At 37.4% G+C, this 20,899-nt stretch overlaps 2 protein-coding genes across 5 annotated transcripts in view; one reads left to right on the forward strand and one right to left on the reverse strand.

The window, feature by feature from the left end:
• Positions 1-20,899, forward strand: part of ARL13B (ARF like GTPase 13B) — a 101,490-nt gene that overhangs the window by 46,158 nt on the left and 34,433 nt on the right. The window lies entirely within an intron of this gene.
• STX19 (syntaxin 19) lies at positions 4,366-17,757 on the reverse strand. The gene is made up of 2 exons (XM_002716755.5): positions 17,620-17,757; positions 4,366-5,285 (listed from the first exon to the last, which is right to left on the reverse strand). The coding sequence occupies exon 2, from the start codon at positions 5,270-5,272 to the stop codon at positions 4,388-4,390; it is 885 nt and encodes a 294-aa protein (XP_002716801.1). The 5' UTR covers positions 5,273-5,285; positions 17,620-17,757; the 3' UTR covers positions 4,366-4,387.

Genomic DNA, 20,899 nt, shown 5'->3' on the forward strand with positions numbered 1-20,899 from the left:
CAAATGGCTGCTACGGCTGGTGCGCTGCGCAAATCCGAAGGCAGGAGCCAGGTGCTTCTCCTGGTCTCCCATGTGGGTGCAGGGCTCAAGCACTTGGGCCATCCTCCACCGCCTTCCTGGGCCACAGCAGAGAGCTGGCCTGGAAGAGGAGCAACCAGGACTAGAACCTGGGGTACTGGTGCCGCAGGCAGAGGATTAGCCAAGTGAGCCGTGTTGCCGGCCCTCCCTAAATATTCTAAACTGAAGTATCTGAAACATTTTTTTCACCAGTGATGCTTGGTAGTTAATAGTAGAGTTTTTATTTTCTTTATTTTTTTTAAGTTAAAAATCACAGTATTTATGATATATGTGTATTTATTACATATATAAATCCAGTGTTGTTAAGTACCCCAAACTCCATTGGTCCATTTTTCTCTTCCACTGTACATCCCTGGAAAAGCCACTATCTTGTTGTGGACCATTGTCTGCACCTTCTGTGCCACCACCCAAGCACTAAGCATTTATTGGTTGAAAACCCATGACTGAAGTGGCTAATTCTACCTTAATGTTGTGACCACACATTTCAGGTGGGCCCTGATTACTGTCTGGTTAGCCCACTACCGTTCTCTTAATATTTCTTATCCTTCTCTCCAAAATGACTGTTTCTCCTTGTCCTTTCTCCCTGTCTTTCTTGATCCTGTTGTGCTTTCAGTTGAGTTTTTCCTCATGGTTCTTTAAGGGAACAATCAAACAAGAGTTCCTTATTTTTCCTGCCACCAGATTTATTCAGCTATCTGCTTTTATTCCTAAATTCTGCCTTCCCACCTATCATATGGAAGATGTGTTTCTGCTCCAACCCAAGGCCAGCCTTTCCATTTGTACTTCCAAATCTCAGCTGTTTCTGCTTTTGCGTATTATTCCTTCTCCATAAAAAGAAAATGTTTATTTATTTGGAAGACAGCAACAGAGAGAGATCTCCCACCCACTGGTTCACTCTCAAATGCTATAAAACCTGAGACTGGGCCAACCAAAGCCAGGAACCAGAAACTCCAATCAAATCTCCCGAGTGCTCAAATACTTGCTGTTTTTTTCTGCCTCCCAGGTGAATTAGCAGGAAGCTGGATCAGAAGTGGAGGCATGACTTGATCCCAGGCACTCTGATATGGGATGCAGGCATCCCAAGTGATGGTTTAGCCACTCTACCTCAATACCTAGCCCATCCCCGTTCTATATCAGGAGTTTCTCTCAGTGGATTCATTCTCATCAGCAGAATGCACTCTTAGGTTTCTTACTTTTAAGTATTGTGGAATGCTTTAACTTTACATCCCTCTCAAGTTACTGACTCTTCTCTACAGTGCCCTATTCAATCTTCTGGGAAGAATTATCTAGTGGCTGCTCTATTTCTTTATGTCATGTTCTTTAACATGTTCTGCTTGTGTTTCTGTCCTTAAAATTCTTTGAAACTACTCTTGTTGGAGTAACAGTTGTCTCCGTGTTGCCATATCTATTGTTGCTTTGCTTCTCATGTTTAACCTGAAGTTGAGAGTTTCTTCTACTTTTTTCTTCTTTAAAATTTCTTTTGCATTATAGCACACTTTTTTGGTTTTCCTCCTACCTCACTTTCCATTTTTTGTCTCTTTTACAACTCTTCAGCTTTAAGCCTCATTTTTAGAATACAGCAGACTCTTTATTGAACTTGCTGTTTTTATATCCACTTACCTTTTCAGGTCACCCAACCTTTATATACCATTTATCTATTGATCACTCAACTGACATATCCCAAGAACCCCTACTGATATAGCTAATATTCTACATGTTTGTATTTTACATCTTATAATTATTTCAGATTCTCTTGGATAAAATGAATGCTTGATTTCTTTCTCACCTGGTTAATTCTGAAACCTTCATCCGTCTTTTTCAATTTCAATAAATGTCATCACCAACTGCTAAGCATTCTGCAGATTCTCTCTCTTAAGGCTATCACATGCTAATATGATTTTTACTGTCGCCACTATAGTCTGTAGTGCTTAAGAACTGTGTCTGGAATCAGACTGTGTGGGTTCAAATGCCTGTTCGCTGTGTACAGTTTCTTTGTCTGGAACAGGTTATTTAACCTTATATGCTTAAATATTTTCATTAGTGTAATTGTAATAATAGTATCTTCATACTTCATTTACTGTAAAATTATTAAAACAGTGACTGGGCATAGCAAGTACCTTAGTAATGTTTAGCATTAGTAATTGTTGCAACCTTCATCACCACCTAACTCTATTGTAGCCCAGACCATCATCATCTCTCACCCTTGACTATGGCATTAGCATCTTATTATTTTCTATACCTGGTTGCTTGTCCTCTACTCACCTCCTTTTAATCTGTTCTAACTCACTGTCCTTACAGTCGACAGAGTGACCTTTTCAGGTATAAGTTATATAATCTTACCAAACTAGAGGTCTGAGAACTTTGCATTATACCTATTTCATTTCATGGCTTACAAAGCCTTAAGTCTGTTACTGATTTTTTTAGAAGATTTATTTCTTTATTTGAAAGAGTTACAGAGAGAGAGAGAGATCTTCCATCCCCTGGTCACTCCCCAAATGGCTGCAATGGCCCTGGGTTGGGCCAGGTCAAAGCCAGGAGCTAGCAGCTTCTTCCGGGTCTTCCAGGTGAGTGCAGCAGCCCAAGGACTTAGGCCATCTTCTGCTGCTTTCCCAGGCCATCAGTTGGGAGCTGGGTTGGAAGTGGAACAACTGGTACTTGAATCAATGCACATATGGGATGCTGGCACTGCAGATGGTGGCTTAACCCGCTGCACCACAGTGCCGGCCCCTGCTGGACTTTTTTTTTTTAAGGCTTATTTATTTATTTGAAAGTCAGAGTTACACAGAGAGAGAAGAGAGGTCTTCCATCCGATGGTACACTCCGCAATTGGCTGCAACGGCTGGAGCTGTGCCAATCCAAAGCCAGGAGCCAGGAGTTTCTTCCAGGTCTCCCATGTGGATGCAGGGGCCCAAGGACTTGGACCATCTTCTACTGCTTTTCCAGGTCATAGCAGAGAGCTGGACCAGAAGAGGAGCAGCCGGGACTAGAACCAGCGCCCATATGGGATGCTGGCGCTTCAGGCCAGGGCGTTAACCTGCTGCACCATAGCAGCAGGCCCTGCTGAACTTTCTTAACATCACCTGTTGCTTCATTTTTTTTTCCCATTATGCCACCATCTTTACTGTCATTTTTCCTTTCAACAGAGTATGTAATAGCCTTCTTGAAGTCTTTCTACTATTTGTCACTTATGCCTATAATATACTTTCCCTTCTCTTCGTCCTTCGTATCTTCACTTAAATACTCAAATTTCCTTTCAGTGTGGCCATCACTTGACAAGTACCTAAGATAAAAAGCCACTCTCAAGCCTCTGTTTCACCTTTAAGTCTTTGCCCAGAGCTTAACATTATTTAATAATTATATTTATCTGCTTTCTCCACTAAAATGTGAGTTTCAAAATTATCCCCTGTGTCAGTTCAAGCTATGTCTCTAGTTTACAGTGTAGGGCCTGGCATCATCATAAAGTGGTGACAAAACAGTTCAGTTGTTGTTACTGTAACTGTATCTGCTGGGCCCCATGCTCTGTAGTATGGTGTCCTGAATGGAGTTACATTCAAGAAAACAGTGCTGGGGCTGGCATTGTGGTGCAGTGGGTTAGGCACTGTCTGCAGTGCTGGCATCCCATATTGAGCAACTGATTTGAGTCCTGATTGCTCTGATTACAATCCACCCACCTGCTAATGTGCCTTGGAAGACAGTGGAATATGACTCAGGTATTTAGCCCCCATCACTCATGTGGGAGACCTGGATGGAGTTCCTGACTCTTGGTTTTGCCCTGGCCTAAGCCTGCCCATCATGGCATTTGGGGAATGAATTTACAGATAGGAGATCTCTTTCTGTCTCTGTCCCCATACCTTCTCTCTGTTTTTCAAATAAATAAAAAAAGCAAGCAAGCAGGTAGTGCCTTAACTTACCTTCTTAGTTCTTAAGCTAGATTCAGCTCCTGGTTACTAATTTGATTTTTTCCATCAAGCACATATTTGTGTTTTTCTAGTATCTGTTGACCACTGAGCTCTTATCTGACTGAGGATAAAAAATTTGATACAGATTCTACATTGCTTGCTTTGTTTTTAATTATAACACCTTTTGAGGTCTCCTTTAATAGAATTCTCAACTACTCATATGTTCTCAAATGATAAATTTAGGAAGTTTTCTGTAATTCAAGTGGGTAAAGATTAAGGAGGAAAATTACAATTTAACAGTGATGAGAAACTTATGAATGGATCCCTGAACTGAAGTAAAACAAAGGCACTGAAATATGAGACGTCCTTTATCCTGAAACTAGGAAACTTTTTTTTTTAAAATAGTTTCTTTATTTTGAACTACAGCATGGGCAGCACCAACAACACAATACCCTGCAAGGATTTCTTTTTTTGTATTTTACAGCTAGTCCAAATTTCTCTTTAGTGTTGCTAACATATTCTTTTGTACTGTTCACCATCATTTCAATGTTGTTGATAGTTTCCCCTTGTTCCTCTACTAAAAGAGATATCTGAATGAAAAGATCCCTTAAGTCCTTTATTTGGTTCTCCAAATTAACAAGTTCCTTGTGTCTCTGTTCAATCTCTGAAAGTTGGGCTTTAGTGATATTGATTTCTGTAAGTATGCTTTCATTAAAAACTTCCCATTTTCCCTGATGAAGCATATCATTTACTTCTTCCTCAGGCATCTCCTTTCCGGCAACTTCGAGCTGACGGAAAATAAATGTCTTGCACTTCTCTTGCTTTGCTGTTATTGTGTCATTGTATACAAACATGGTTTGCTGAAAATGGCGGAACATTGCAGCATGCTGAGATTTAAGTATCCTTGTGACCACTGATGATGGACCATTTTCAGCCTCTGACTTCTTGACTTCTTTAACTAAATCATCCAAACCCCTGTTAATGTTTTCCGCTTGCATTTTTATCTCCTTTGTAATGCTAGACTCTCTCTTAAGTAGACTAAACCTTCTCATTGAAGCCACCAGACTTTTCTGTTGCTGCCCAAATTTTTGAACATCATCTGTCAAGTTGTTAATACTCTCCTGTAGTTTTTGGATTTCATGTAGGTGTCTCTCAGTTATAGGCTCTCTTTCATAAATAACAGCTTGCTGCAGAAATGTCCCTTGTTCTTCTGCTTCTGTAGTTGGCAGGTGACTATCTTTAGAAACTTCGATTTCTTTTGTTCTCTGCTTTAGTTCTTGAAGTCGGTCTTTCATCTTCCCTTTCCTCCTAAGAAACAAAAATGATGGTACTAAACAAAGAGAAATTGATATTTTTCGGGTAGCACTGGGCTTGCTATAGCTATCTTGCAGCAAAATGTTTTTGTGGTTCTTTATGAGGAGGTTAAAAATTAGAAATATTAGTAAGACTTCCTCATAAAGATCATTGAAATAGGAAAAATAATGTAAAATAATCTATACATTACTTTGGATAATGTTGGGCAGCAATGAGTGCTCAGTGCAATAGCTGAGAAACTAGTACTAGAGGCATAGTTGCCCAAAAATCAGTTCTTCAGTGTCATGATTGTATCTGCCACATGTAGTTTTCTTGATAAAGGGTGGGTTTTTGTTGTTGTTGTTAGAATTATTTTCATTTTATTTTGCAGTGTCATCTATGAAAAATATTAGATATCAATTATGAGTTTTCTATCAGGACCATCAGTATAATTATACAAAATAATATGATGTCTGCATAGACTAAGAAAGATATACTAACTGCACTATTCAGAGCAAATTGAAGAGTAAGGACATGGTATTAAGTTCTGAGCATAATTTTTTGAGATGAAAATTAATAAATTATGGATTTCTAAATTAACAGCATGGAAAAGGTGGGATTCAAAATAATCACAAAAATAATCATTGAATGAAATGGATTTATTGATCCTCTGAAAGGGAAGATATAGGGAATCTATTTAACTGTACTCTAAAATACAAATGTCTATATATACAGCAGGAATTAGACCTACTGGACATAACTCCAAAGGACTGTGGTTGGAAATTACACAGAAAGAGGTTTGATTCAGTGTAATGAAGCCCTTGCAGGCAATTAGAGATGTTCCGCCTACACCTGCCTGCATATTGAGAGCCAGCCAGATAAAGAGCTAAGGGAGTGTATTCTGGGTATAGGAGATTGATGTCAGGGCATCGAATGAGAATGTATGTTTTAAGAAAAAAATAAATGCCTGTGTAGATGGAAAGTAACAAGAGAGATAACTGGGAGAAAGAAATCAAGAGGCTAGAAGGGGTTTATGGGCCAAAATTAGAAGTATAGATTTTATTTTAGATGCAGTGGAAAACAAAAAAATGATAAATTGGATATTTGACATGATTTTTATATTTTAAATATTGTTTGCTATGTAAGGTGTAAGGAATACTTTTCCAGGATAGGAGAAATAGTTCACAGGGGAAACTTGGATAATAAAGTGGAGCCATTAGGATGTATTTTTGGACACAGAAGAAATAGTATTTGATGATTTTAACCCATCAGTAATACTTAACACAGTCATTTCTTGAAAGATTCTCAAGAAAACTATTTTTCCTGAATTTTTTTCTACTTAATTTTTTAAACAATTTTTTAAAAAATTTGATGTGCAAAGTTTACAGAGAGACAGAGAGAGAGAGATTTTCCATCCTCTGGTTTACTCCCTAAATGGCCACAACAACTGGAGCTGGGCTGATCTGAAGCTAGGAGCCAGAAGCTTCTTCCTGGTCTCCCAAATGGCCGTAACAGCCAGATCTGGGCCAAGCCAAAGCCACGATCCTGGAACTCCATCTGGGTCTCTTACATGGGAGGCAGGGTCCCAAGTTCAAGGGCCATCACCTACTGGATTTGAAGTAGAGCAGCCAGGACTCAAACCAGCACTTCAATGTGAGATGCTGGCATCATAAGCAATAGCTTAAACTATTGGCGTCACAGCACCTGCCCCTCTCCTGGTTTTCCTCTTACTTTTTTGACTCTCTATCACTTTGGTTTTTTTTCTAATTTTTTCTCATCTCTCCCAACTCTGAATATTGGAATATTTCCTGGATCAGTCCTCTTTGTATCAACATAATTTCCAGTTTCATGGCATTAAATGTTATCAGTTTTAGTGACTGAAATTTGTTTCTGTAGTTAAGACTGTTCTTAAAACAGTCCTGGGTGACAGCTCCATTGGAAAGTCTTTGGTTCAAATGAGCTTGTGCTCTCCCTCCAAGTCCTTAAGCTTTGCCATCTTCATAAATGGCAGTTCTGTTCTTTGAGTCATTCAGACCTGAAACTTTGGACTCATTCTTGGTTATTTTTTTCTCCCACACTTCATATCCAGTCAAATCACAAACTTTGTCATCTTCTCTTTCAAAATATATTTGAATGCAGTCAAATCTTCCCATCTTCCTGAACTAAGTCACCATTATTCCTCACCTGGATTATTGCTGTAGGCTCCTAAATACTCTCCTTAGCACCCCTCTCCTGTCTTAACACGGATTTCACTTTAAAATGTAAGTTAAATCGTGTCACTCCTGTGCCTGAAACTCCCTTGGTGTTACAGAGGAAAAGCCAGATCCTACAGGGTTCTAGATGGCTTCTTCACCCCTCCTGTGACTTTGATTTTACTTCCTATAGTTTTCCCCTTCCATATGCTTCAGTCACACACCTACTTCCTTGTTGTTGCCCACACAAGTCAGAAACCATCTTGGCCTTAGGCCTTTGGCACTTGATCTTTCCTGTTTGAAATACTTTTTCCCAGAATTGCAAGACCTGCTATAAAGCCTTTTTCAGTGGTGTTAGGCACTACAAAGAGATTATCTAGGGTGAGTTCTGAAAAGAAACAATTAGGTCAGTTAAGTGGTCAGGAAAGAAGCCAGATCATAAGGGATAAGACTTTGAAATCTGTTTTTGGCAGAAAAAGCACTTTATAGATACTAAAAGTTTGCTCAGAAACATTTACTTTGTAGTTGTATTGCTAAGCATTTTAAGAGCAAGTTTTTGATAATGTTCTTAAGAGTGTAAATATTTTAAATATTTAATTCAAATAGCTTGTAGTCTTATTTTCTCACTGATTTTTTATACTAAAAATGAAAAAGAAAAAGTTCCATCAATGCAAGTTAGGCAACTAATAGACTTGAACATTGGAAAATGTTCCCTGCATGCCCTCCCCAAACCACCCCCCCCCCATGCCCCACAGCTCTTTTCATTCTCTGTATTCTACTTTGTGTGGAAGGAACAATTTCTTTAACTTTGGAGTAGAACTAAACAAAGTTAGTGAGTTTTCAAGATATGAGGGAAAAATAAATAATAAGCTTTGTTATTAAAATCTGGAAAATTTCTGAAAGGAAGGAACCTAAGAAGGTAATATAAATAGGATTGCCAACTTTGGAAATCAGGAAAACAGTTCCATATAAAATAGTAGTTACAGGGCTAGTGTTGTGGTGTAGCAGGTTGTGCCAGCTCCTGTGACACAGGCACCCCATAAATGCCACATTGAGTCCCAGCTGCTTTACTTCTGATCAAATCCCAATTAATGTGCCTGGGAAAGCAGCAGAAAATGGCCCAAGTGCTTGAGCTCCTGACACCCTTGTGGAAGACCTGGATGGTGTTCCAGGCTCCTGGCTTCAGCCTATCCCAGCTCCAGCCATTACTGCCATTTGGGGAGTGAGCCAGCACATGGAAGATTTCTCTGTCTCTCCCTCTGTAGCTTTGTCTTTCAAATAAATAAGTAAATCTTCAAAAAAAATTCAGTAGTTATTGATCCACGTGATAGACACATTTTCTAGAAATATATTTCTTATCCTTTTTGCATATAAGTAGGAAATAAGCAAAATTGAGCCAATGTATGTAATACTATATCAGCATACTATTTGTTTTACTCTCCTTTTTATATCATTTCTCTCTCTAAACTACTAAGCAAGTTAATTTATAATGTTACTTACAGTTACACTTAATTATAAATAATAAAAATTTAGATTTTAAGAAAGATAAATTGGAAAGAATTTTGAATTATGAAATAATTTGACTTGCCATTTCTTGTTGAGTTTTAAATACTTGGTTTATGAAATTCTGCCTGACCCAATTTTATCAGTCAAGATATGTTTGATTATGTCACAGTAATAACTAGTTGCCAAATCTTGGTGGCTTAAAGCTACAAGCATATATTTCTTGCTCACATTTCGTGTCCTTGATGAATTTTTGTGGGATCCTGCTTTCTATCCTGGTCACTTGGAAACCTAGCCTCCACCTTTGTGAATGTGATTGTCAGCAGGGTAAGAAGAAAGTACGAGAATCTCTCGCAGGCATTAAAATACTATAGACCTGAAGTGATGCGTGCCACTTTCCCTTACTACTTCTCAACCAGCCAAAAGCAAGTGACAATAAACTGTAATCCTCTGATGTTTCGCCAAAGGAGGGGTGAATCTGATCTCTTCGATGCCTATCAGATATTCTAATTTGAATCTGGAAGGAATCCTGATAGGTTAACTAATTAATTTTCTCATTTTTATTTTGAGAAAGCTAAGAACCAGCAAAATGTTTTGTGTAGAGTCATGGTGAGCATGTTAGTGGTAGTACTGGTATTATCAAGCTTCCATGCCATGAGACCATTATATAATAAATAAGATACTTAGGATATTACAAAGTATATAACATCATTTGTTAAGCTATATAATATAAATGCCTAGAATGTATATATTACTTAAGACTGATATGATCTGTATGCCTTTTTTTTTTTTGTAAATTTACTAGAGAGGGAGAGCGAGTGAGCAAGCGTGCTCCTGTCTGCTGGTTCATTCCCCAAATGCCTGTGTGATGGGGCTGGCACTGAAAGCAGGAGCTGGGCACTCAATCCCTGCCTCCCATGTGGGTAGAAGGGACTCAACTAGCTGAACCAATCCCTGCTGCTTTTCAGGATATATGGCAGCCAGAAGCTAGTCATAAGCAAATCCAAGTCTCCAACCTAGGCACTAAGAAGTGGACCATTAGACCAAATGCATGCCACTATATACCTTTTATATTCAGTATTTTATCAAATATTTGATGACTATGTTAATACAGATATTTAAAGATAACTAAACCATAAGAAATACTTATAGAAACTTTCTGTGGGGCCAGTGTTATGGGACAGCAGATTGGACTGCCACCTGGGAAGCCAGCATCCCATTTGGGTAGTAGTTTGAGACCTGGCTGCTCCACTTCTGATCCAGCTCCCTGCTTATGTGTCTCAGAGAGCAGCAGAGGATGACCTGAGTACTTGGACCCCTGCTACTCATGTGGAAGACTCAGATGGAATTCCAGGCTCTGGCTTTGGCCTGTCCCAGCCCCAGCCACTGAAGCCTTTTGGGGAGTGAACCAGTGGATGAAAGGTCTCTTCTCTCATTCTCTCTGTCTCTCCCTCTTTCTCTGTAATTCTGCCTTTCAAATAAATAAATAAATCTTTAAAAAAAAAAAAAAACAAACAAGACTTTTTTTCATGTGGCAGTTTTGTGAAAGCAGTTACTACCCATGATTTAATACAGAGCTCTGGGGGCCGGCACCATAGCTCACTTGGTTAATCCTCTGCCTGTGGTGCCAGCATCCCATATGGGCACTGGGTTCTAATCCCGGTTGCTCCTCTTCCAGTCCAGGATGGCCCAACCTTGCACCCACATGGGAGATGATGAGGAATCAACTGGCTCCTGACTTTGGATCGGCACAGCGCACCAGCTGTGGCGGCCATTTGGGGGGTGAACCAACGGAAGGAAGACCTTTCTCTCTGTCTCTCTCTCACTAACTCTGCCTGTCAAATAAAAAAATACAGAGCTCTGATAAGGACTAATGTCCTTTACAGTGTAGAGGGAATCTAATATTAAAGTCAATTTGAATAATGATTTGTGTTCAGTAGCTCCCTGCTCTTTATTCAGTTTAGTGTTATTTGTCACTTCTTTATGTGCTTTTTCTAGTATTATCATATTGATGCTGAAAATAATTTCTTTTCAAAGTTTTTACCATGTCTTACTGCTTTTGCTATGTAACAAAACATTTGTTTTAATTTTATAACTGATTTTTAATTTTTCTCAAATTAATATATATAAACAGTTTCAGATATCAAATCACTTCAAGACTTATAGCAACATATATGTAGGTACTTTCAAAATCTCATGGAAAATGGAATTAAAAGATTTTTGGAACAAAAATATTTTTAATTCCATACATGGTGTTTTCCTAATATACATTTCCATGAACTTTTTGAAGATCTCTTTATGCATGGATGTCAAACTTTTTGTTCTAGAATAAGCTTATCTTTTTAATTCCATTTTTCCATGAACTTTTGGAAATACCTTCTTATCTGATGCTTGCTACTCCTGTCATGCCCCATTTCCAATTCCCCTTCCCCTAAGGCAGTCATTTTCAGCTTATATAGGTATCTCTGGCTTTTAGTTTTAGATAGTACTTTTTTTTTAAAGATTCATTTTTTTATTTTTAAGACAGAGGCAAAGAAGTAAAGAGAGAGAGAGAGAGAGAAAGAAATCTAAAAATGATCAGAGTCAGTGAACTCAGGGGGCTTCCATAGCCTTGGCAGCTCATGACAAGAGCCTAGGGTGATTACTGATGCCATAAATAAGAGTGTCAATTTGTTAAGTCAACAACAGGAGTCATTGTGCACTTACTCCTCATGTAGGATCTTTGTTCTTAGTGTGCTGTACATTGAGATTTAATGCTATAACTAGTACTCAAACAGTATTTTTCACTTTATGTTTCTGTGTGGGAGCAAACTGTTGAAATCTTTACTTAATGTATGCTAAACTGATCTTCTGTATATAAAGAGAATCGAAAATGAATCTTGATATGAATGGAAGGGGAGAGGGAGTGGATAAGGGGAGGGTTGCGGGTTGGAGGGATGTTATGGGGGGGGAAGCCATTGTAATCAATATTCTGTACTTTGGAAATTTATATTCATTAAATAAAAGTCAAAAAAAAAGAAAAAAAAATAAATCCTCCATCAACTGGTTCACTCCCCAAAAGCCTAGGGCCAAACAGGAGCCAGAAGCCAGGAGCTTCTTCCAGGTCTCCCACATGGTTGCAGGAGCCTAAACACTTGGACCATCTTCCTCTGCTTTCCTATGCCATTAGCAGGGAGCTGAATTAGAAATGGAGCAACTGGGACAGTTGCCCATATGGGATGCTGGCATTGTAGGCCTCAGCTTTACTGCACAATGTACATTTAATTTATGCTATGAAAGATGTGGATTTAACTTTCTCTCTTTTTTTTTTTTTTTTTATTTTTTGACAGGCAGAGTGGACAGTGAGAGAGACAGAGAGAAAGGTCTTCCTTTGCCGTTGGTTCACCCTCCAATGGCCGCCGCTGCAGCCGGCGCACCGCGCTGATCTGATGGCAGGAGCCAGGATCCAGGTGCTTTTCCTGGTCTCCCATGGGGTGCAGGGCCCAAGCACCTGGGCCATCCTCCACTGCACTCCCTGGCCATAGCAGAGAGCTGGCCTGGAAGAGGGGCAACCGGGACAGAATCCGGCGCCCCGACCGGGACTAGAACCCGGTGTGCCGGTGCCGCAAGGTGGAGGATTAGCCTATTGAGCCACGGCGCCGGCTCTTAACTTTCTCTTAACACCTCTTTCTTTTCCTCAACCGCCACATTAATATAGTTCTGCCACAATTTTTGGTTAGTCAGTATTCCTTGTTCATGTTATTGTGGCTACCCAAATATTATTTATAACCATGTCATTCATGTAACATGGTGGTTACATTTCCTGTCAATCTTTTTTTCATAGTACCTAGTCCCTTTTAATGGACATATATAGAAAATTTATATTTTATCTTTTTCTTTCATAAAACATTTTTTGGAATATTTTCACATATACAAGAAGAGCCCAGAACATAAATGTGTAGTTTGATATCTCTTCACAAGGTGAATGCAACCATATAAGCACTACACAGGTCAAAAAACATGCAGCTTTTACATTTTTCCTTGAAGGTATTATGTAGTTTTTCAGTTGCTTAATTTTTTGTATGTGATCATTATTTCATTCTAAAATTTAACATTTTAAAAATATTCCCTTGACATTTGCATGTAGCAGATTCTCTTTTAATTTTATTTCATTTTATTATTTCATCATTTGAGGTTTATTTTCTAAAACGCTCTAATGTGACCTGGTTGTGTTGAAAATTTTTTTCTTCTTTTTATATTGTCTCCTTTTAATTGAAAACTTTATTCCTTCTTTCTGTTGATATTGTCTTCTTTTAATTCTTGGTTCTTAAGCTCCATGCTTGATTTGCCCTCTTAATTTGGGGAGGGGGGTAGCATAGGTTTCTTTTAAAATGTAAATTTGGTGATAACTTGAATTTCTGAAAAATTTTATTCTATCACTAACAGCTGAATACATATGCTTTCTGCAGATGTAAAATACATTTTTATATTTCCTTTCATGAAACTCTTAGCTTGGCCGGTGCTGCAGCTCATTTGGCTAATCCTCACCTGCGGCGCCCACACCCCTGATTCTAGTCCCGGTTGGGGCACCAGATTCTGTCCAGTTGCTCCTCTTCCAGTCCAGCTAGCTCTCTGCTGTGGCCCAGGAAGGCAGTGGAGGATGGCCCAGGTGCTTGGGCCCTGTACCCGCATGGGAGACCAGAGGAAGCACCTGGCTCCTGGCTTCAGATCCGCCGTAGCGGCCATTTGCGGGATGAACCAATGGAAAAGGAAGACCTTTCTGTCTGTCTCTCTCACTGTCTAACTCTGCCTGTCCAAAATAAATAAATAAATAAATAATAATCAGAGAGATGAGAGAGAAAACAATATCAAAACAAAACATTTTTATTTTATATCTATAGAATTAAATTTTGTTTTATGCTTATATAATGGCTAAGTAGTATTTACCAATCTTTAAATTTCAACAGTTCTCAAGACTATAATGTTTTGAAGTTTCTCTTTGAATGCATAGCTAGGAACAGATCCTCAAACAACTGACTAGCATTTTTATGACTAGATGGATCTTTTTTCTTAATAGAAATAAATTATCAGTGTCATCAAGAGCCTTTAGATTTTAAAAATTGTTTAAGAAAAAAATATTTTTCAAATTGATGTTGTAACATACTATTTTTGTAAAGTGCCTTTAGGAGAGTGAATTTTACTGTCACTGATTTGAGAAACCAAGAAACTTGACTTTAACACCTATAAAAGGCATCTTTTCCTGGATTTCGGTTCAGAACACCAACTCTGAAGGAGTACCACACTTTTATCTTTAAATAAAAGGTTTTTTAAGGAACTCTTTAAAATATTTTAGTGTTGATTTTATTCTCATTAATGTTAATAAACTTACTGACAAAAAAGTAAATATTCTTAATCTTTTTTCTTTAAATATGATATTGATATTAAAGGAAAAATATGTAAATTGAATCAGATTTTTCTTACTATATGTTATGATGTACATATTATGTAAAGGATATTCATATAAAATCAACATAGTGTTTATATTGTACTCAGTTTATGAATCTTATGTCTTCATTTATTCCTTTTGAACATTTAAAGTATATATTTGTTAAAGATCCTTTAAAATTATTTGGCTATTTCTGATTTCTCACTAATAAATTTTATTTATTTGCTGTTGCCACTAGGTAGTGGCCACTTTCCTGGAGGTTGGCAAGTGTATATATTTTTTTAAGTTTCATTTATTTTTAATGCAGAGCATCAGAGAGAGGGAGAGAATGAGAATGACTGTGAGAGACACAGAGAGACATCTTTGATCTACTGGATCATTTTCCAAATGGCCACAACAACAAGGTTGAGCTGGCTGAGGCAAGGAACCAGGAACTCCATCAGGGTCTTCCATGTAGGTGGCAGGAGCCCATATACTTGGGCCATCATATACTGCTTTCCCTGGCACATTAGCAGGAAGCTGGATCAGAAGCAGAGTGTCTGGGACTTGGATCCGCATTCCTATATGAGATGCTAGTGTTGCAAGCGTCATGTTAACCTGCTGTGCCGCACTGCCAGCCCTGGGCTAGTGTATTAATTGAACTCTGTAACCAGATTATATTTGAGAATTATATTTTACAGGAATATCCTGAGTACTCTGCTAAATTATAGACATATTCTGAGGCTATTTTTGTGTGGTTGTCACCACTTGGGGTTCATGGAGTTTGACCATTGTATTACAACTAGTATAAATATAGGCCTCATTTTTCTCCTATGATTTTTGTAGTTTGATGGGTACCTTAATTTTTTGGCATAATTCTGGACAAGTTGATAGAGATATTCCTGTCTTTGTATGCAGATAATGTACTGTATTTCCTTGTTTATTACTTTACCTGAGAAACTTGGTTTTAGTTCCCCATAGGAACTGACCCTAAACATCATCCTCTAAGGCATAATACTTGTTTGTATTAGCATAATAGAGTTAGCTTTAATCTCCACTCTTCATTTTGGCTCTGAGTGTGTTCCCTCTTCATTTCTGGTACCTAGAAACTTCCCTTTTTATGTTAAAATGTTATGAGGCAGTGTTGAAATTTGTCTTTATACTTAAGACTGTATCAAACATTTTATATGTTTAGAGAAAGAGGGAGGAATTTCTATATCTGTGCACCTAGCCTGAATCATAGTAGATTATGTTTGCAGAGTTAACATAATTTGGAATGTTTCTGTAATCCTTGTTTACTTTTGCGGAAATTGACTTAAAGCAGATACTCAGATGTACTCTCATGGTGTATATAAATTGTATTTTCTAGTAGTTATATACTCATAACTATAGGAATGTCTTAACTATTTCCAATTTAATCTCTTGATCTTATATATTTATAAATTATAAATTTAATTTATAAATGACCATATTAGAATTTAAAAGTTGGAAGAGCCAAAGTTTATGTAGGCATAAAATATGAAGCTCATAGTTATGAAATCACTTAATTGCTTCTGCTAGGTGAAATTAATGAGATCATTGTGTTATGCAATCTTTTCTGTTCCTGAATTTTACTTTCTTAAGGTTGGCAGAGTTCTGTCCAAATATGAATAATCTTTTAGCAAGTTTAGCTTGCTGCTTTACAGTACAGTTTTGAATTCTACTGACAATAGTTATCTTTGAGCTTAAACATGATATTTGAAAGAAGAAGGGAAGTTTGAATATTTATTGGTATATATATAATGATGAACTTGCACAATTTCTTCTGGGAAATAGCAAAATAAACTTGTGTCACTCAAAGTTAGTATTCATCATCCTATTACAGACAGTAAAAATTCCTAGAAATAGAAACATGAATAATTAGTCCCTGGGATAAATGTTTAATGTATTTATAGTTTTTTTAAATAAAATGTTTTATGCTATACCTAATATATATTCATTAAATAAAGATTTTGAAGACATATAACCAGTTATACCCAATATAAAATAGAGAATTCTTTTGTTTTTGTATGTGAAGATAATTTGCAATATTTCTATAGTTTAAGGTGAAAGGAGGAGATTCTTACTAGAATATTAACCTCCTGAGCTATTTATTTAGGACAGTATGGTGTTTTCTAAAAAATTATTGCAAGTTATATATATTCTCTAAGTTTGAATTATCTAATATTTTGATAATAGTTTTTAATGCTTTTTTCTTCTTTTGTTTAGTGTAAATAAGTTAATTAAGCAGGTAACTTAGTGAATTTAACAATATTAAGCTCATTTTGTATAACTATTAAGACTCATGTAATTTTTTAGCTTTTATTTATCTGACCAAGTAAGCTTTTATTTACATACATAAAGTGGTTTTTATATTAAATTTAAAATTACATAGCCATGAAGATAATGTGCTCTAGGTTTATGTAGCCAACTTTCAAGTCTATCATTAAAACACTTCTAAAAGTCATTATTATTTTAATTTCAAGTAGAATCTTTATTAAATTTTAACATGGTAACAATTATAATTTTGAAAATATCTGATCTATCTATTTGCTTCCATTAGATAGTGCTGACTTAAACATTATGTTGATGTGATAGCTTGAAAAAATTTGTTAAATTTTGTAATTTATGTGTTTTTAATACACTGGCAGAAACAGCAAAAAAGTACCTGAGTATGTTGATATTTTAAGATAGTCCTTTTACAATAAGATTACTTTCAGATATCCTCAAATTAATTTCAGAAGAATCAGGAAGACAGCACTGAATAAATTAATTTAAACTGTATAGAAATTTACCTAAATTTTAAACATAAAACATGTATGTGAAATTTGGGCATATGCTCATTTTCAAAGTTGAATGAAAAGGTGTTCTTTAAAGCAAGCAGAGCAAGGTTAATTTATAGTCTATGTATAAAAGAAAGAATTTGAGTTGTTTTTATAGGATTAGACTTTGTAATGTCTCCAAAATGAGAAGTAATGTTCTAAAACCTTAAAAATAATTTCCTCTAAAATTGATTTTTAGTATAGTGGTCTATTTCTAAGCTTTCTACATCGCATTCGGTATATAAATAGCATAAATGAACAGATCAGGTGCCTATAGCCCTGTCCAAATCTAAGCAAAGCAAGAAACTTTCTTGTCTGTTGAGCGATTTTTAAATATCACCATATAACCAGATTTCAGTCAATGAATATCTTACATTAAAAAACACACAAAAAAAGAGTGATTTATTTACCTTTCTCTCGTTCCTTTCGTCGTTTTTTCACCTGCGGTGTTGGAGTTTAGCCTTTGAGAGACGTTCTGAATTCATCTCATGTAATGTTTTGATCAATTAAATGTCTGTCTTACAAGTCACAGGCTAATTTCTGCATGGTTTTTATATAGTTAATTGAAAGTCAAATAGAGAAGTCAAATAAGTTAGAGATAAAGTCGTACTTTTGCTGTTAATATCAAATGAGAATAGATTGCTTACTTCACACCTGGAGAATCTGGTTCTGCCTGTTAGGCGTCTGTTCTTTAGAGGAAGGGAAGATCATTTTCATGGAGTTAGTTGGTAACAGGAAGTCCTTGTTAAACTGCCTGCAGAGAATATTTGGCACAGGCTCTGTGAATTCGCTCCCATATTATATGTATAAAATACATTACTCCAAAAATGTGGGTTTATATTTAAATAAAGGTTACTTTCTTTTCTTTAGATTTCAAATCTTTTAGAAAATATAGAATTAAATAGAAAAAAAGAGAAATCAAAAGAGGCTTACTATTAAAATCTTTTCATTTACTTTAAAATGATAGAATTCTAACCTATTTTAGGAAATCCCATAAGAGGTTAGCTCATAAAAATCATAGAATTTCAGAAGTAGAACAGCCAGAAAGGTTTGCATCTTTGTACCTTCCATCCTACTTTTCTTTTTACTATACTTGCTATTTTTGTTTTAAAATGTTTCTTCTAAAGTTTTCAATATGAATGAACTAATATTATATCTGTTAAGCTGTTTATTTAAAATGCCAATATAGCAATTCAGAATTAATTCTTCTCAGGGGGATTTATAGGATCATTAGAAACAAAAACTTCACTCATACTACCAAATTTCTGAACCCTTCTTTTTATTTTCTTTGAATTATTAGTATTTGAGGGTGACAGGAAAGACATTGTTTCTGATATTGTTCAGAATAACATTTGCTTTTATTCTTTGATTTAGAAGTCCCACTTCCTGGAATCACTTCCCCAGTAAGTGACTCTTTCACACACCTGTTCTTTTCAACATCCTTATAGAAACAAAAGCTGGAAACACAGAAGTCCTTCAGTGTAAGACTGGCTTGTAAGTGACAGATCGTCTAAGCAATGGAGCATTTGCAACTGTAGAAACTAATAAAGATTTCTTGGTACTGATTCAGGGTAGTTTCAGCTGTTCAGGTTGAAACAACCACCACCACAACCAAGTATGGTGCATAAGAGTTTATAGGTATGCTCACTTTTAAGGAGGAAAAGGAAGGTGGATATATATTAATATACATGCACGTTCATTTAATTATATCTACACATACACAGTTAATAGCAGTGAACATCCACAGTGCCTGAATTGTCATTTTTAAAATATCATTTTCCCCATACAGTTATTTTTTCCAAAATGAATTTACTACTGCATGAGGTAGGCTTGCAATGTGATGTGAACCAAAACCGATCTGTGACACAAATGTTTTGGGAAAGGAAAAGCTTTACCTGCGTGGCAGACTGGCATGAAGACAGGTAGAACCCCCAACCCAAAACTGTCTCCCTAACTGGAGATCTGGGGAAAGTTTTATGGAGTCAGGAAAGAAAAGTCAAGGTGTGAACAACTCAGTGGGGCAATTTATAATTAAGTGGCCTGTGGCTGCCTGAGCTATGTATTGGTTGGAATGAGGAAGGGTCAAGTCAGTGGATGTTGTAATCTCTTGTCCCATTACAAAAGTTATCTTCTTCCTAAAGCTTCTTCAAAACTTCTTCCTAAAGCTGTGTGGTTCTTCTTCCACTCATTCTCCAATTTTTGGTTCTGTTGGAGGCAGGGCATATAACTTTGGTTCCCGTTGTCATCTGTAGGTCATAATCCTCCTTTTTATGGTGGAGCCTGCAAATATAACTTAAGAAACAGTGATTTAGTAGCCAGTTTTATGGCAGGAACCTATTGTTTAAAAATTGGGTGGAGAAGTTTTCTGATAACGAAAAATGAAACACAACTTGGGGCTTTAGAATTTTGACAGATCATAATCCTCCCTTTTATGGTGAAGCCTACAAATATAACTTAAGAAACAGTGATTTAGTAACCACTTTTATGGCAGGAACTTATTGTTAAAAATAGGGTGGAGGGGTCGGCACTGTGGCATAGCAGGTAAAGTCACCGCCTGCAGTGCTGGCAATCCCATATGGGTGCCAGTTCTAGTCCTGGCTGCTCCACTTCAGATCCAGCTCTCTGCTATGGCCTGGGAAAGCAGTGGAAATGGCCCAAGTCCTTGGGCCCCTGCACCTGAGTGGGAGACCTGGAATAAGCTCCTGGTTCCTGGCTTCAGACTGGTGCAGCTCTGGCTGTTGTGGCCATCTGGGGAGTGAACCAGCGAATAGAAGACTCTCTCTCTCCTTTTTTTTTTTTTTTTTTTTTTTTTTTTGGACAGGCAGAGTTAGAGAGAGACAGAGAGAAAGGTCTTCCTTCTGTTGGTTCACCCCCAAAATGGCCACAGCGTCCAGTGCGCTACACTGATCCGAAGCCAGGAGCCAGGTGCTTCCTCCTGGTCTCCCATGCAGGTGCAGGGCCCACACTTGGGCCATCCTTCACTGCCTTCCCGGGCCACAGCAAAGAGCTGGACTGGAAGAGGAGCAACCAAGACAAAATCTGGTGCCCCAACCGGGACTAGAACCTGGGGTGCTGGCGCCGCAGGCGGAGGATTAGCCAAGTGAGCCACGGCGCCAGCGCTGGTGCCTGCGCTCTCGCGCTCTCTGCCCCTGCCCCTGCCTCTTTGTAACTCTGCCTTTCAAAGAACTAAATAAATCTTTAAAAATATATATAGGGTGGAGAAGTTTTCTGAGAAGGAATAGTGAAACACAACTAGGGGCTTTTGAGTTTCCAAATATCAAGAGGAGACCTGATTAAAAGGGCAACAACTCGGTTTCAAAACAACAGCAGGATCAACTGAAAATAAATGGCAATCTGTACCTGTAGAAAGGAATGAATAGGGAAGGAAACAGATCTATCTGATAATACTTTGTTTTTATAGTTTTGGATTTGGAATCATATATATATATATATATTTAAAGATTTATTTATTTGTTTGAAAGGCAAAGTTACATAGAGGCAGAGTTAGAGAGAATGAGAGAGGTCTTCCATCTGCTGGTTCACTCTCCATATGGCCTCAACTGCCAAAGCTGCACCAGTCCGGAGCCAGGAGCTTCTTCAAGGTCTCCCACATGGGTGCAGGCACTCAAGGATTTGAGCCATCTTCTACTGCTTTCCCAGATGACAGCAGAGAGCAGGATTGGAAGTGGA

Source organism: Oryctolagus cuniculus, chromosome 4 (assembly GCF_964237555.1).
Source record: "Oryctolagus cuniculus chromosome 4, mOryCun1.1, whole genome shotgun sequence".
Classification (NCBI taxonomy): Eukaryota; Metazoa; Chordata; class Mammalia; order Lagomorpha; family Leporidae; genus Oryctolagus; species Oryctolagus cuniculus.

What these genes read in the sequence shown, in the direction of transcription:
- STX19 (XM_002716755.5), bottom strand. Translation starts at nt 5,272, where the DNA reads ATGAAAGACCGACTTCAAGAACTAAAGCAGAGAACAAAAGAAATCGAA.